The sequence below is a fragment of the Castor canadensis genome, chromosome 19 (assembly GCF_047511655.1).
Source record: "Castor canadensis chromosome 19, mCasCan1.hap1v2, whole genome shotgun sequence".
In the NCBI taxonomy this organism is placed as follows: domain Eukaryota; kingdom Metazoa; phylum Chordata; class Mammalia; order Rodentia; family Castoridae; genus Castor; species Castor canadensis.
This window is the reverse complement of record NC_133404.1, coordinates 8,338,920-8,351,605: the sequence shown is the minus strand read 5'-3', so window position 1 is coordinate 8,351,605 and position 12,686 is coordinate 8,338,920. Positions and strand designations below refer to the sequence as shown.

At 50.0% G+C, this 12,686-nt stretch overlaps 1 protein-coding gene across 1 annotated transcript; it reads left to right on the top strand.

Annotated features, from left to right (window-relative positions):
- The first annotated feature begins 323 nt into the window (after window positions 1–323).
- Sh2d7 (SH2 domain containing 7) lies at window positions 324–12,082 on the top strand. Its single transcript, XM_020157565.2, has 6 exons — window positions 324–535; window positions 1,858–1,947; window positions 4,966–5,131; window positions 5,395–5,607; window positions 8,993–9,673; window positions 11,015–12,082. The coding sequence occupies exons 1-6, from the start codon at window positions 360–362 to the stop codon at window positions 11,063–11,065; spliced, it is 1,377 nt and encodes a 458-aa protein (XP_020013154.2). The 5' UTR covers window positions 324–359; the 3' UTR covers window positions 11,066–12,082.
- The last annotated feature ends 604 nt before the right edge of the window (window positions 12,083–12,686 follow it).

Here is a 12,686-nt window from a genome sequence, read left to right as displayed (position 1 = left end):
GCAGAATTTAAATCCACTGCTTTGCTAAGGGGGACAGTGCTATGGACTTTAGCCAGGGTCTGGACTGTAGCTGTGACAAAGACCAGAAATTTTGGGGAAAGAGACCAAACCTAGTGAGACAACTCATCTCTGGCAAGCGAACCAGGGTCCAGACCCCTCTCAGCTTGGTGCTGTGCCCTTGCCTATCAGCCAGCCCAGCATCACAGAGGAGAAACATCCAGCTGGCCCAGAGGTGACAATAGGGTTCCTGTGTGCTGCAGGCATCAGGAGGGTGTGGCACAAGCAAATGAGCTTGGGTACACACAGATATAGAGGCCCGTGGACGGCTGGGCTCTGCGTCCACATCAGTCCTCACCAGGATGGAAGGTAGCCTGGAGCAGCTTGGCCTGGGAAGTGAGCCAGGGTGGGCAGGAGATAGCCAGGCCTTGGCTGAGCTCCAGGAGCTGGCCCTGAAGTGGTTCATGGAGACACAGGCCCCCTCCATCCTGCAGAATGGTGCTCTGCCCCCCTGGTTTCATGGATTCATCACCCGCAAGTAAGACTGCCCCTGTCCATGTGGCTAGCCCAGCCCATAGCCCCCCTGGGGCTGAGAATGTGGCCTGAGGATGCTGGTATGACTAGCTCTGCCCTAGAAGACCCTGGGGAGGGGGAGAGGAGGGCAGGTTGAGGAGTGCTGCACCTCTTGGGGTGGCTTCTCTGGGTGGGTGGGGAGGGTACTAGCCACTGGGGTCTAGGGTGGCTGGGGCCGCCAGACTGTAGAAAGGACAGAAAGACATGTTCAGATCAGCTCTGAAGTTCTTGGTGGATAACTAGTGGTTCCCATCATTTACCACCCCAATTATAATGCTAACTAACTAAGCCAGGAGAACTGTCACTACCTAGACTGTGCCAGGCAACCTTAGATGAACAGTTACCCTTAGAATAAAGACCAACACTTGCAATTTGGCTTTCTGGTTGGGCTGGATTGCCAAACTGCCAAAACTCTAGCTGAAAGAATGAAAAATCCAGCTAGACACCAGGCCCCCAGCCCAGTACCTAGCACAGAGCCAGGGTCAGCCTTACGGACATTGACCTGTGCAACTCTCCAGAGTCCTGTGCTCAGGAGGGACCCACACCTAGCTTAATGCTGTGCTGTCACTGTCTTGAAATTGCTAATGATTTTTGAACAAGAGGACCATGTATTCATTTGACACCAGACAGCAAATTACATAGCTTATCCTGAATGCAGCGGGCAATTAAGTATTTGGTGAGTAAGTGGGTGAGGGAATATCTTGGTCTATGTACTGCCAAGTCAGAAGACAGCTGGAATTTTCCACCACATCATGTCTCCAAAATATTTGGCACCACATAGAAATATCTATAGCTGCCCAGGGGTAATGGAATCATAAAGTGTGTCTGGGTGTGGGGGTGGGTGGGGTCCCTGTAAGTTGCCTTGAGGTAGCAGCATTGCCTCCCTGAAGATTCTCTTGTGTAGTGTACATTCTACACACCTGTACATGGTGGTCCTGAGGGAGGGGGCCCCCATCCTAAAAGTTGCCGGTTGCACAGTGTCATTCTTGCTCCATAGTCATCTGGGTGGAGAGTCCATGGCTAGTACACATGCTGATGAGGCTTTGGTGAGGAACAGAGAGGCGTTTGTGGCCTCAGGACCCCAACCGACTCCCAGACTGAGTCCAAACAGACCACAGACACCCTTGAGATGCCATGGACCCCAAATTCTGAGCGAGTCCTCTGTCAAGGGTTGAAAGTCTGTCTGGGTTGAATGTCAGGTCATGCATGGCCTGAGGGATTCTAAGGCAGGCCTAGCTCAGTGCTATTAAAGCACAGACCACAGCTAATGGCATGTGTTCTGCCCAGGCAGACGGAGCAGCTACTCAGGGACAGAGCTCTTGGTTCCTTCCTCATCCGCCTCAGTGACCGGGCCGCTGGCTACATCTTATCCTACAGGTAAGAGGGAAAGTTCTTTGCAAGGATAGGCAGCCTAAGGTTCCCCTGACCCAAGCACCAAGGTCCAGCAGTTGCACTGCCTGGCTTTCTCTGGGCCATGACACCCTCAGTCACATCCTTCTCCCCAACCCCCTGGTGCTCAGCACATCTTTCCAGAGCAGTACTGGCCACATTCCAGGGATGGTGAGTGGGCCAGGGGACAACGTTCTGTCTATGACAACTGGGGCAGGCTTCCCAAGGTGAACTTTGAGCCCAGCGTAGAAGGAAGAGCACTTTGCTATGGGGAAATGAGGGTGTGGCTGGGGTGTAAGAGGGCATTTCCAGGAGGTAGACCTCATGCAGAAGTACAGGTGTTGGGGGAGGCACAGTTCATTGGGCACTGCAAGATGAAGGCTCCTCTGGAGTTGTGCCTGGAGAAAAGGGAAGGGCAGGTGGGGACAGTTCAGATACTAAAACTGCAGACCATGAAGGGTGATCTGTGCAGACATCCATTTTGCCAAGGTCCTGCAGGTGCATGCGGAGTGGGAGCTGGAAGACAGTCTAGTGGTGTGTGGATGGTGGGGACTGTTTGAGGTGGGGACCGTGTGAGGTGGGGACAGCAGAACTGACGTGAGGTGCTGAGGTCTGCCTAGGGTAGGGCAGTGGGAACAGACAGGAGGAGACAAGGGGCCGGGATGAAGTCAGGTGATGATGTTGGATCCTGGCTGGACAGTGGGCTGAATTGAGGGAGGCAGAGGGAGGGAGAAGTCTCCCCTCTGCAGGGAGGGAGGCCAGGGATCCAGGGTAAACTCTGAAGGTTTCAGATTCTGAATCAAAATTGTCACATGCACAGACTTGACCACTTCCAATCCTAACCTTTGTTTCTCTGTGCCTCCACTGACTCATTTGTAAAATGGGTGCATTTTGTACCTACTTTCTCAGATTGTTGAAAGTGTTCAATGAGATGATACATCTAAAGGTGCTTGGCACAGTGCGTGGAGCAGGATAAGCACTAAATAAATGTTAGTCAATTTTTTGTGGTGTAGGGTTTAAACTCAGGGTCTTGCACTTGGGAGACAGGTGCTGTACCACTCAAGCCACACCCCCAACCCTTTTTAGTTTGTTTTCAGATAGTCTCCTACTCTTTTCCAGGCTAGCCTCAGACCTTGCTCCTCCTACTTCTGCCTCCTGAGTAGCTGGGATTCTAAGTGTTTGCCACCACACTCAGACATGGTTAGTTATTTTTAAAGTAGTTGTTTTTGTTCTGTGTAACAAAGCCACATGTTAGGCACTTTAAAATATGTCTGCATTTTTCAGGTGTCTTTTTTGCATCAGTTTTTTTTATACCCCATGAAATTATAAAAGATATTGAAATGGGGCTGCTCAAATAGGCAAATGGAACAAAGTCCAGAAACACTCCAACATGTTTGACTGCTTGATTTACAACAGAAGGACTATGGCAAATCCTGTCTTTTCCATAATTGGTGCAGGAAGCAGTGGGGAAGAAAAATTCATGTATAAAAATTAATTAATTCTAAATGAATAAAGAGCCAAAAGAGAAAAGCAAAATAATGAAAGAAAATGCATTGGCAAAGATTTCTTAAACAGAACGCCAAAAACACTTACCAGAAAAGACCAGTAAGTGAGAAAAGAAAGAAGTGAATTCTACATGGACATGAAATAATCTGAAAACTATAATGTTGAGTGAAAGGAGCTAGAGACAAAAGAGAAATTTTGCAAAATTTCATTGATACGAAGTTCCATAAAGGGTGAGGCTAATTTATGGTGGGGGGTTGGAAGGGTGGCTGCCTGTGGGGTATTGTCTAGGAGGGGGCATGAGGCAGCCTTCTGGGCTGGATAGGCTTTTATCTTGGTCTGCGTGGCATTAATGGACATGATCCTATGTGGAGATAGACTGGCTGCACACTTACGGTGTGTGCACTTCACTGGGTGTAAGTCGTTCTTCCCTAAGAAAGGAAAATGAAGAGGGAAGGACTTTATAGGCTGAAGGGGGATGGGAACTGGAAGGTGAGGATTAGGGTGAGGCTGTCCTAAAGGTGCAGAGTTAGATCTTGGCTTTATTTAAAACTTTGATATTTTCTTCTTTGTGGATTTTTTGCATTCATTTCAATCGTCTAACATACTGCATTATGGACTGGAGGTGTGGCTGGCTCAGGTAGCAGAGTGCCTGCTTTGCAAGAGCAAAGTCCTGAGTTCAAACCCTAGTCCCACCAAAAAACAAACAAACAAAACAGGATAAAACACTGCATTATGGCTGGACACTGGTGGCTCAGACCTGTAATCCTGGCTACTCAAGAGGCAGAGATCAGGAGGATCACAGTTCAAAGGCAGCCTGGGCAAATAATTCATGAGACCCTATCTTGGGGAAAAAAAAAAAAAAAAAAAAGCCATCACACAAAAAAAGGGCTGCTGGAATGGTTCAAGGTGTAGGCCCTGAGTTCAAATCCCAGCACAGCCAAAAAAAACAAAAAACCTAGCCAGGCACTTGGCTCACACCTGTAATCCTAGCTACTAAGGAGGCAGAAATCAGGAGGATAGCAGTTCAAAGCCATCCGGGGCAAAAAGTTCTCGAGACCCTATCTCAAAAAAACCCATCACACAAAAAAACACTGGTCGAGTGGCTTGAGTGGTAGAGCACCTGTCTAGCAAGTATGAGGCCCAGAGTTCAAATCCCAGTACCATAAAAAAAAAACTTCAATAAAATAATGCATTATTAATTCTCTTTATGATGGAGGTTTTTGACACCCCTTTAAATTTTGCATTTAAGGTGAGTGCCTCACTTGCCTTATGCTAGTTTGCACTGTTCCCTTCCCCCTGCAACTCTACCATAGAAGATTTAGGTCTTTCCCAGGCCCCCACGGCCCATGGTTTGAAAATATCTCCCCAGCTCCCTGAGGAACATGTGGCTCCAGGTTGGGCAGTGTGAATCAAATAGACCTGGACCCCTGCCTGCATCTGGGCACAGAACATGGCTCCCAGGCCACTGTGGGGTCCAGACCACTGGTATTTGTGTTTCAGGGGCAGTGATCGCTGCCGCCATTTTGTCATCAACCAGCTCCGAAACAAGCGCTACCTGGTGTCAGGAGACACCCTCAGCCACAGCACCCTGGATGAGCTTGTGCGCCATTACCAGGAGGTGCAGTTCGAACCCTTTGGGGAGACCCTCGCTGCTGCTTGCCCCCGGGTAGGCACCCATCTTCTCAGAGTCAGGGTGGCGGGGCAGGGTGCCCAGGCCTGGGACAGTCATCAGATGGACAACACTCCTTTCCTCACCTTCTCTGTTTACTGCCATCCAGGGACACTCAGTGTGGGGTCATAAGACAGCATCTTACCAGGTCAGGAATCTGGTGAGAGTGTTTCTGTCCCTCACCAGTGGTCCCTGGAAGGCAGCTGGAAGTGGGTAGCAAGTGCGTGACCACATGCCTGCTCTGTCCCCACTATCCCCAGCTAGAGGACAATGATCTGTATGATGCCATCACTCTGGGTCTCCAACCGACCAACCAGGTCCTGGATGATCCACCCACCATGACATGCCCTGCAGGGGTCCTTGACAAGGCTGCCAACCCCCGCTCCCCTGGTAAGCCCCAGGTCTCCTTCCTGCACACCAAGAAGAGCCTGGATTCGAGTCCTCGGACCCTCTCCCAGGAGGAAAGCATGGAGGTGAGGATTCTGGGCTGTGTAGTTTGAGGACTGTTAGACCAGGGATGTAGGTGCCATGCCACAGCTGGGTCCCTTCAGCTGCAGAGGGTGAGCACCAGGTCCAGAGAGATGCAGTGTGGAGTGGATTATGAGAAACCTATGAGAACTGGACATAAGCACAGCTGTGCCCAATGTTCTGTAGGCTGAGATCAGCACAGAATAAGGTGAAAATAAGACGCAGAGCAGCTGCTTTTCCTAAAATGTTTCTGCAGGCTGAAATTGACACAGTCCCACTGCAGAAGAGGAAAATGCAGAACAGCTGCTTCTCCTAAGTTGTGTATGTTCAAAGAAGCAGGAACATGGGTTCCTCCTGTTACAGTGTCACGCCACACGCAGCTCCCTGAGAACTGCTGCTCCACCTTGTTTACCCCTGGGCATAAAAGACTCCCTGAAGGAGGACACCAGGCTTTTGCTTTTGGTTTTTGGCTTTTTGGATGTGGGAGGCTTTTGGAAGGGAGGATTGCTGGAGGGAGATTGCTGAAGGAGGAAAATGAATGGCTGAAGGGAAAAGAATTGCTGAAGGAGAATTGCTAAAGGGGAATTGCTAAAGCCAAAGAGAGAACATGGGACAGTGCAAGTCTGCACCAAGAGCTTTATACATAGGCTTTAGAAAAGCTAAGCTAGAGAAAAGCTAAGAGAACATGGGACAGTGCAAGTTGGGGGCAGTCTTTAAGAGACATTATGCTAAAGAACAGCTAAAAGAAAACATGGGACAGAGCGAGTCTAAGGAAAAAGACTTTACAGAACAGAAAAGAAGACTTCATTTATTTTATTTATTTTAAATTTTTAAAAATTTTTTAAAAATTTTTATTGTTTTATTATTCATATGTGCATAAAATGCTTGGGTCATTTCTCTCCCCTGACCCACCCCCGTACCAGCCACTCCGTCCCCTCCCCCTCCCCCCACCCCCTCCATACCCGGCAGAAACTATTTTGCCCTTATTTCTAATTTTGTTGTAGAGAGAGTATAAGCAGTAATAGGAAGGAACAAGGGTTTTTGCTGGTTGAGATAAGGATAGCTATACAGGGCATTGACTCACATTGATTTCCTATGCGTGTGTGTTACCTTCTAGGTTAATTCTTTTTGATCTCACCTTTTCTCTAGTTCCTGTTCCCCTTTTCCTATTGGCCTCAGTTGCTTTAAGGTATCTGCTTTAGTTTCTCTGCATTGAGGGCAACAAATGCTATCTAGTTTTTTGGGTGTCTTACCTATCCTCACCCCTCCCTTGTGTGCTCTCGCTTTTATCATGTGCTCATAGTCCAATCCCCTTGTTGTGTTTGCCCTTGATCTAATGTCCACATATGAGGGAGAACATATGATTTTTGGTTTTTTGGGCCAGGCTAACCTCACTCAGAATGATGTTCTCCAATTCCATCCATTTACCAGCGAATGATAACATTTCGTTCTTCTTCATGGCTGCATAAAATTCCATTGTGCATAAATACCACATTTTCTTGATCCATTCGTCAGTGGTGGGGCATCTTGGCTGTTTCCGTAACTGGGCTAATGTGAATAGTGCCGCAATAAACATGGGTGTGCAGGTGCCTCTGGAGTAACAGTCCTTTGGGTATATCCCCAAGAGTGGTATTGCTGGATCAAATGGCAGATCTATGTCTAGATTTTTAAGTAGCCTCCAAATTTTTTTCCAGAGTGGTTGCACTAGTTTACATTCCCACCAGCAGTGTAAGAGGGCTCCTTTTTCCCCCCCGCATCCTCGCCAACACCTCTTGTTGGTGGTGTTGCTGATGATGGCTATTCTAACAGGGGTGAGGTGGAATCTTAGCGTGGTTTTAATTTGCATTTCCTTTATTGCTAGAGATGGTGAGCATTTAGAAAAGAAGACTTTAGAAGTGAGGTTTTAAGGAAAGACTTTAGAAGCAAGGTTTTAAAGAACTGTAAAGGAGTAAGGCCTTAAAGAATAAAAATAGAGAAAAGCAGCAGAATAAATGAAGGGAATAACAGGGAAAAGAAGCAGTGAGGGTTGTGAGTCTCCACCCGAGTGCCCAACACACCTGGCCCCAACTTTCTATCTTGTGTCCTTTCTGCATCTCCCTTCACCGCCCAGTTAGCCCCAGTTAGGTTCAGTAGTAACGAGGGAGTGAGAAAAGCTCGCTTCAGTGCAGGCCCACGTGGAATCACCCAGTGGTTCACACATGCCCTTGATCAGCTGGATTTGTTTCTAAGCCCGGACTTAGCCATTTTCTTACTGTGTGACACTGGGCAAGTCACATAATCTCTCTGGGCCTGGTTACCAACCCAAAGGTTCTTGAGAGAACACTTATGGGATACCTGAAACTTCCTAAGCAAACTGTAGAGTGAGGTGCCTGTGAATCGCTCCTTCATTCTTCTCCATAGCACTCCAGGGAAGGGACTGAGATTTTCCTTAGTATGTGTATCAAACCAAATCTAAACTCTTCCCCAAGATCTACAAGAGCCTTACCAGACGCCCTGTCACTGTTTCCCCATCCTCACAGGAGACTCATTGGCTTTCTAGATCTTCCTTAAACCCACCAAATTTGTTTCTACCTCTGGGCCTTTGCACTTGTTGAATCCTCTGCCTTGAATGTCCTTCCTCCCAGATAGCCTAACGGCTCACACTCACTGTGTTCCATCCTCTCCTTAAAGGTCCCCTCCTAAATTATAGAAAATATAGGGGATATAAAAAAAAATCCCCTTTCCCACCTGTCATTTTCTCTACACCACTGCCTGCTCTGCTCTTCGCAGCACTGATCGTGACCCAACACGACATCCACCTGAGATAAACTTGGGTATCAGAGTAATATCTCAAATGTCACCACACTACCTAACAGAGCCCTCCCTGCCATTTTGCCCATCTCCAGATTAGAATGGAAACTCCCAAGGGTTGGTCTGGCTCACCACTGAGTCCTCGGCACTCATGACTGTCTGGCACGTGGTTGCTTACTAGATCTTCATTGAAAGAATCCATGAGTGATGGATGTGGGGGTGGGCCACTCTGAAGGGGGACGAAGCAGTGAGTGGGTGGGTTCAGAGAGCTCTGAGGGGGCCAATGGACCACACTTCAGGTAGGAGAAGCTTAGCATGGCTCTGCTCTTGGGTGGGGCCTGAGCTGGTAGCTCAAGGGCCTAAATGTCAAGGTGAAGACTGCACTCAGGAGAGGGAGGGGGCAGGGGGCAAGGGGCAGAGATGGCCCGAACAATGTATGAGTAAGTAAGAGCTGGTGGGGACCCTGAATGTCATGTGCCAACCCTTGCATGGACCAGTCAGGTAAACTGAGGCCTTAGCCTATCATGGAGAGTTCATTTGACCTGAGTACATCTGAGCCATGGGGTGTCCTTTAAGAAGTCCTTTGTCCCTCTCTTCCAGGACCCCACCAAGGTGCCCCCACTCCCTGAGAGGAGTCCCTCTCTCCTGGACGAGCCTCTTGCGGGACCCAATGACATTATCTATGCAGACCTGAGGAAGGTGAACCGAGGATGGCTAGGTCTGGGTCCTGAAGTGACCGGCAGGCATGGACCAGTTCCAGTTGGCAGCCAGGCCTGCTCCCCAGGCAGGGAGGTCCCGAAGAAACTCTCAGATGGAGACCAGAGCAGGTCCGATGGCCTAAATCCTGTCCTCTCTGGGGTAAACTCAGACCAGGGCCATACAGCACCTTCTACTTCCCCAGGGATCTTTGTGCCCTCTAGTTCTGAGGCCCCGGGATCCCGGGCTGCTACCTGGAGGCAGGAGTTTCTGAAGAGCTACGAGGCTCAGTCCTGCCCTGAGGGCAACTCTGCAGATATCTATGAGCTGGTCAAGACAGCAGGCTTCTTGCAGACCAGGGATGCACCAGGCCAAAGAGGCAGTACCTACGAGCAGATCCCAGCCTTCTGGGGTGGCCCAGCCAGGTCCCCAAACCCTGGAACAGGTGCCATGTATAGCAAGTTGTCAGGGCCCACAGACTGTGGCTATGAGAGGATCTTTGGGACCCCAGGGCATCTGGAGCCTGGGAACACCTATGAGCAAATCCCAGCAGCCAAGAGCAAAGAGACTGGACGGACACACAAGGTGAGTGCTATGTGAAGGTGGGTGGCTGCCAGTCCTTAGGGAGCAACTGGTGAGAGAAGGGGATTGTTGGCCCCCATGCATGGGCAGAGTAGGTTACCATGACTATCTAGAAGTATCCAGAACTTTCTATCCTTGACATCTGCCTGGTGGTGGTGGTGGGAGAAGTAGGTGCTAGACTGGGGTATAAAATGGGAGTCTCCATCTTTCTTAAGAGCTTTCTCTGCAGCACACAGGGCGCCTGCCCCTGTCTCAGCCACAGGGGTCTTGGAGCCTCTGAGAGGTAGGGAACACCCCTCAACCCTAATCATGGCTGAGCTACTCCCTAGCCTATGTCTTCGGGTAAGACAACTCCCCTGGCAACTAGGGAAGATAAAATATGGGAAATCCAGTTAAGTTTGAATTTCCAATAAACAATTTTTTTTTTCAGTCTGTCTCAAATACTACAGTGATTCCTTATTTCTCTGGAATTCAAATTTGCCTGGGCATCCCGTATTCTTAGCTGGCAATCCTACCCTGGTCCTCCATTTCCATTTCACATTTGTAAAATGGACTGGTCCTCTGGCTATGTCCCACAGCAGCTGCTGGGAAGACAGTGACATCCCCTTATGATTAGGACACAGCCTGGAGAAGGCTCCCCGTGAACAAGGCTGTGATTTCTGATAAGGAAGCAGCAGCAGGGATTAGGAAAGATGGGTGTGAGGCTGGTCTAGAATTCCCACAGAACCCCTCAAGTCCTTACTGCACTCTGCCTATATCTGAGACAAGGGGAGGAATTCCCTCTCTGTGGGCACAGTCTCAGGTCTCGGATAAATGAAGCCCCCTTCTGCCTACAATGACACCCACAGCTGAGAGCTGCGAGCCCCCAAAAACCCCTCCAGCTCCCCACTCAGGTCAGAGTTGTGCCTACCCACTCCCACAGCAGCCTCTGAGGTGCTGCCACTCCCAGGACCACAGACCTGGGCAGACAGTCCTTTAAGGCCCTCAGAAGCCACATCCCATGTTTGTTCTTTCCCTGGATCTGTTCCCGCACATCCTCTCCAAGCCTGGTAGCCCTGGGTACAACTCCTCACCATATTGGAGAACCCTGGACGTAAGGGAAGACCAGGACACTGGGAGGTTAGCATTATTTCCTACCTTCTCCCCCTCCCCCCCTCCCAGCCAGAAGAGGGCAAATCCTTCATCTTAAACTGGAGGGCCGAAGGTGGTTTCAGGCATTCGGGGAGACTAGCAGGAGGGACGTCAATATTCCAGTTTGGCCTCATTTTGTGGGCTTGGGCCCCATTTTGGGCCTATCCTTCCCTGTTGGGATCCCAGGCCCCAGCGTCTTCTCACTCCTTGCAGCCTGACAAGCTCCGGAGGCTCTTCTTCACGGACAAGAAGAATAAATCCTGAGGAAGCCTGGCTTCTGGAGGTTTCCTGGTATCCAGGCTACGCCAGGATTATTGTGATGCCCTCGGTTCGCCTGAAGGTGCTCCTCAGATTCCCAGACCCAACCAGTCGCTATGGAACCAGGCTCCAGAGTTACAAGCCTAGGTGCCTGCCTCTGGAGGAGGAGGGACCTTCCAGCCACCTGTGCTCCTGGCTGTGTCCTGCTTTCTCAGTGCCTCCTTTCCATGCAGAAGAGAAAATAAGCTGCAGAGAGTGGGGACTGCCCAGAAGCAGGGGTCAGATGAGCATGCAGAGGCCTTGGTTGGCTGACTGACCCTGCCTCCCACCATGGAATACTTGCTAAGCATATAGCAGCCCTAGGCCAGGACATTTTCCTGGCTGAGTGACATCACATAATTACTCTTGAGAACAAAATCTGGTTTTGTCCTGTGGTCCTACCAGCAGAAAGGAGGGGAGGGCCAGGAGCCACAGTCTGGTCCTGTCCCATGGAATTGTTGGCAAAATCCTGGCAGCAGAGACCATGGCTCTGACCGTACAGCAGACCATGCTTCCAGGAACTTCCCCTCAGCTCTTCTCTGAGCCCTGCCCTCATCCCAGCCTCGCGGGGCAAGCTGGGCAGATCCTAAGGGATGCCTAGCTGAACCCTTTTGTGCTCCAGGTGAAGAAACTGTGGCCAACCTATCTGGGGCCCCACAGCTGGACAGGCCTGGGCAGAGCCCCTCAGTAAGGCAGGCTCCAACTGGGATGTACTGCTGGGCAGCATCTGGAGTCAGCTAGTGGGCAAGTCATCCTCTCCTCTCCTCTGCCTCCAGCCAGTCCTGACCCTTAAGAGTGGCTCTCAAACCCTGTCCCCAAGGAGTTCCCAGGGCCTTGCCCAGACACCAGCTCTAGATGAACAGCACTCAGGCCTCTTGCTTCAGCCACCTCTCAGGTTGGGCTGGCTCAACCAGAGATCTTTCTTGTCTTATCCCATGTCATCCCCCCCTCCCAGATAGCCCCCCCTCCATAAGGGTAAGCAAATGACCTACAGTCCCCTCTCTGCACTGTCACCAGACACAGGCTGCAGGGACAGAACTTGTCATCTCTAGACAGAAGACCACAGCAACCCCTGCTCTGCCCACCCCAGGCCCTGAGCAGACTTGGTTCAGGGCACATTGGTGGGGAAAATCTACCTTTCAGAACCACTTTGCTATGTTGCTTCTCCCTCTGAAAAATGAAGTTCTAGGAATCCCTACCTCCTGAGGGGGTGAAGGGAAGGAGGGTAAAGGAACCAGCCTAGGGCCTGATGCACGGTTAGCACTCCATGAGTATTAACCAGAAAAAAAGGAGGGTGTGGTGGCACATGCGTGTAATCCCAGTACCCAGGAGGTGGAGGTGGGAGGATCCCAAGTTCAAGGCCACATAGTGAGTTCAAAGATAGCCTGAGCTACATAGTGAGTCACTATCTCAAAAAAAAAAAAAAAAAGAATTACTACGAGAGAAATGGAAACACCTCTCACCCAAAGTCCTTTGAAGACCAAATTAGTGCCTGATGTGGAAAGGAGTACTTTACCTGTGAGGTGACATACCCAGTGTGGGGTTTCAAGGATGAAGAGTAAAAGCATCACTAAATGTCTCCTAGGCT

Coding starts and splice junctions, on each gene's coding strand:
- Sh2d7 (XM_020157565.2), top strand. CDS start 360: ATGGAAGGTAGCCTGGAGCAGCTTGGCCTGGGAAGTGAGCCAGGGTGG. Junction 536..1,857: donor CATGGATTCATCACCCGCAA/GTAAGACTGCCC, acceptor TGTTCTGCCCAG/GCAGACGGAGCAGCTACTCA. Junction 5,132..5,394: donor TCGCTGCTGCTTGCCCCCGG/GTAGGCACCCAT, acceptor CACTATCCCCAG/CTAGAGGACAATGATCTGTA.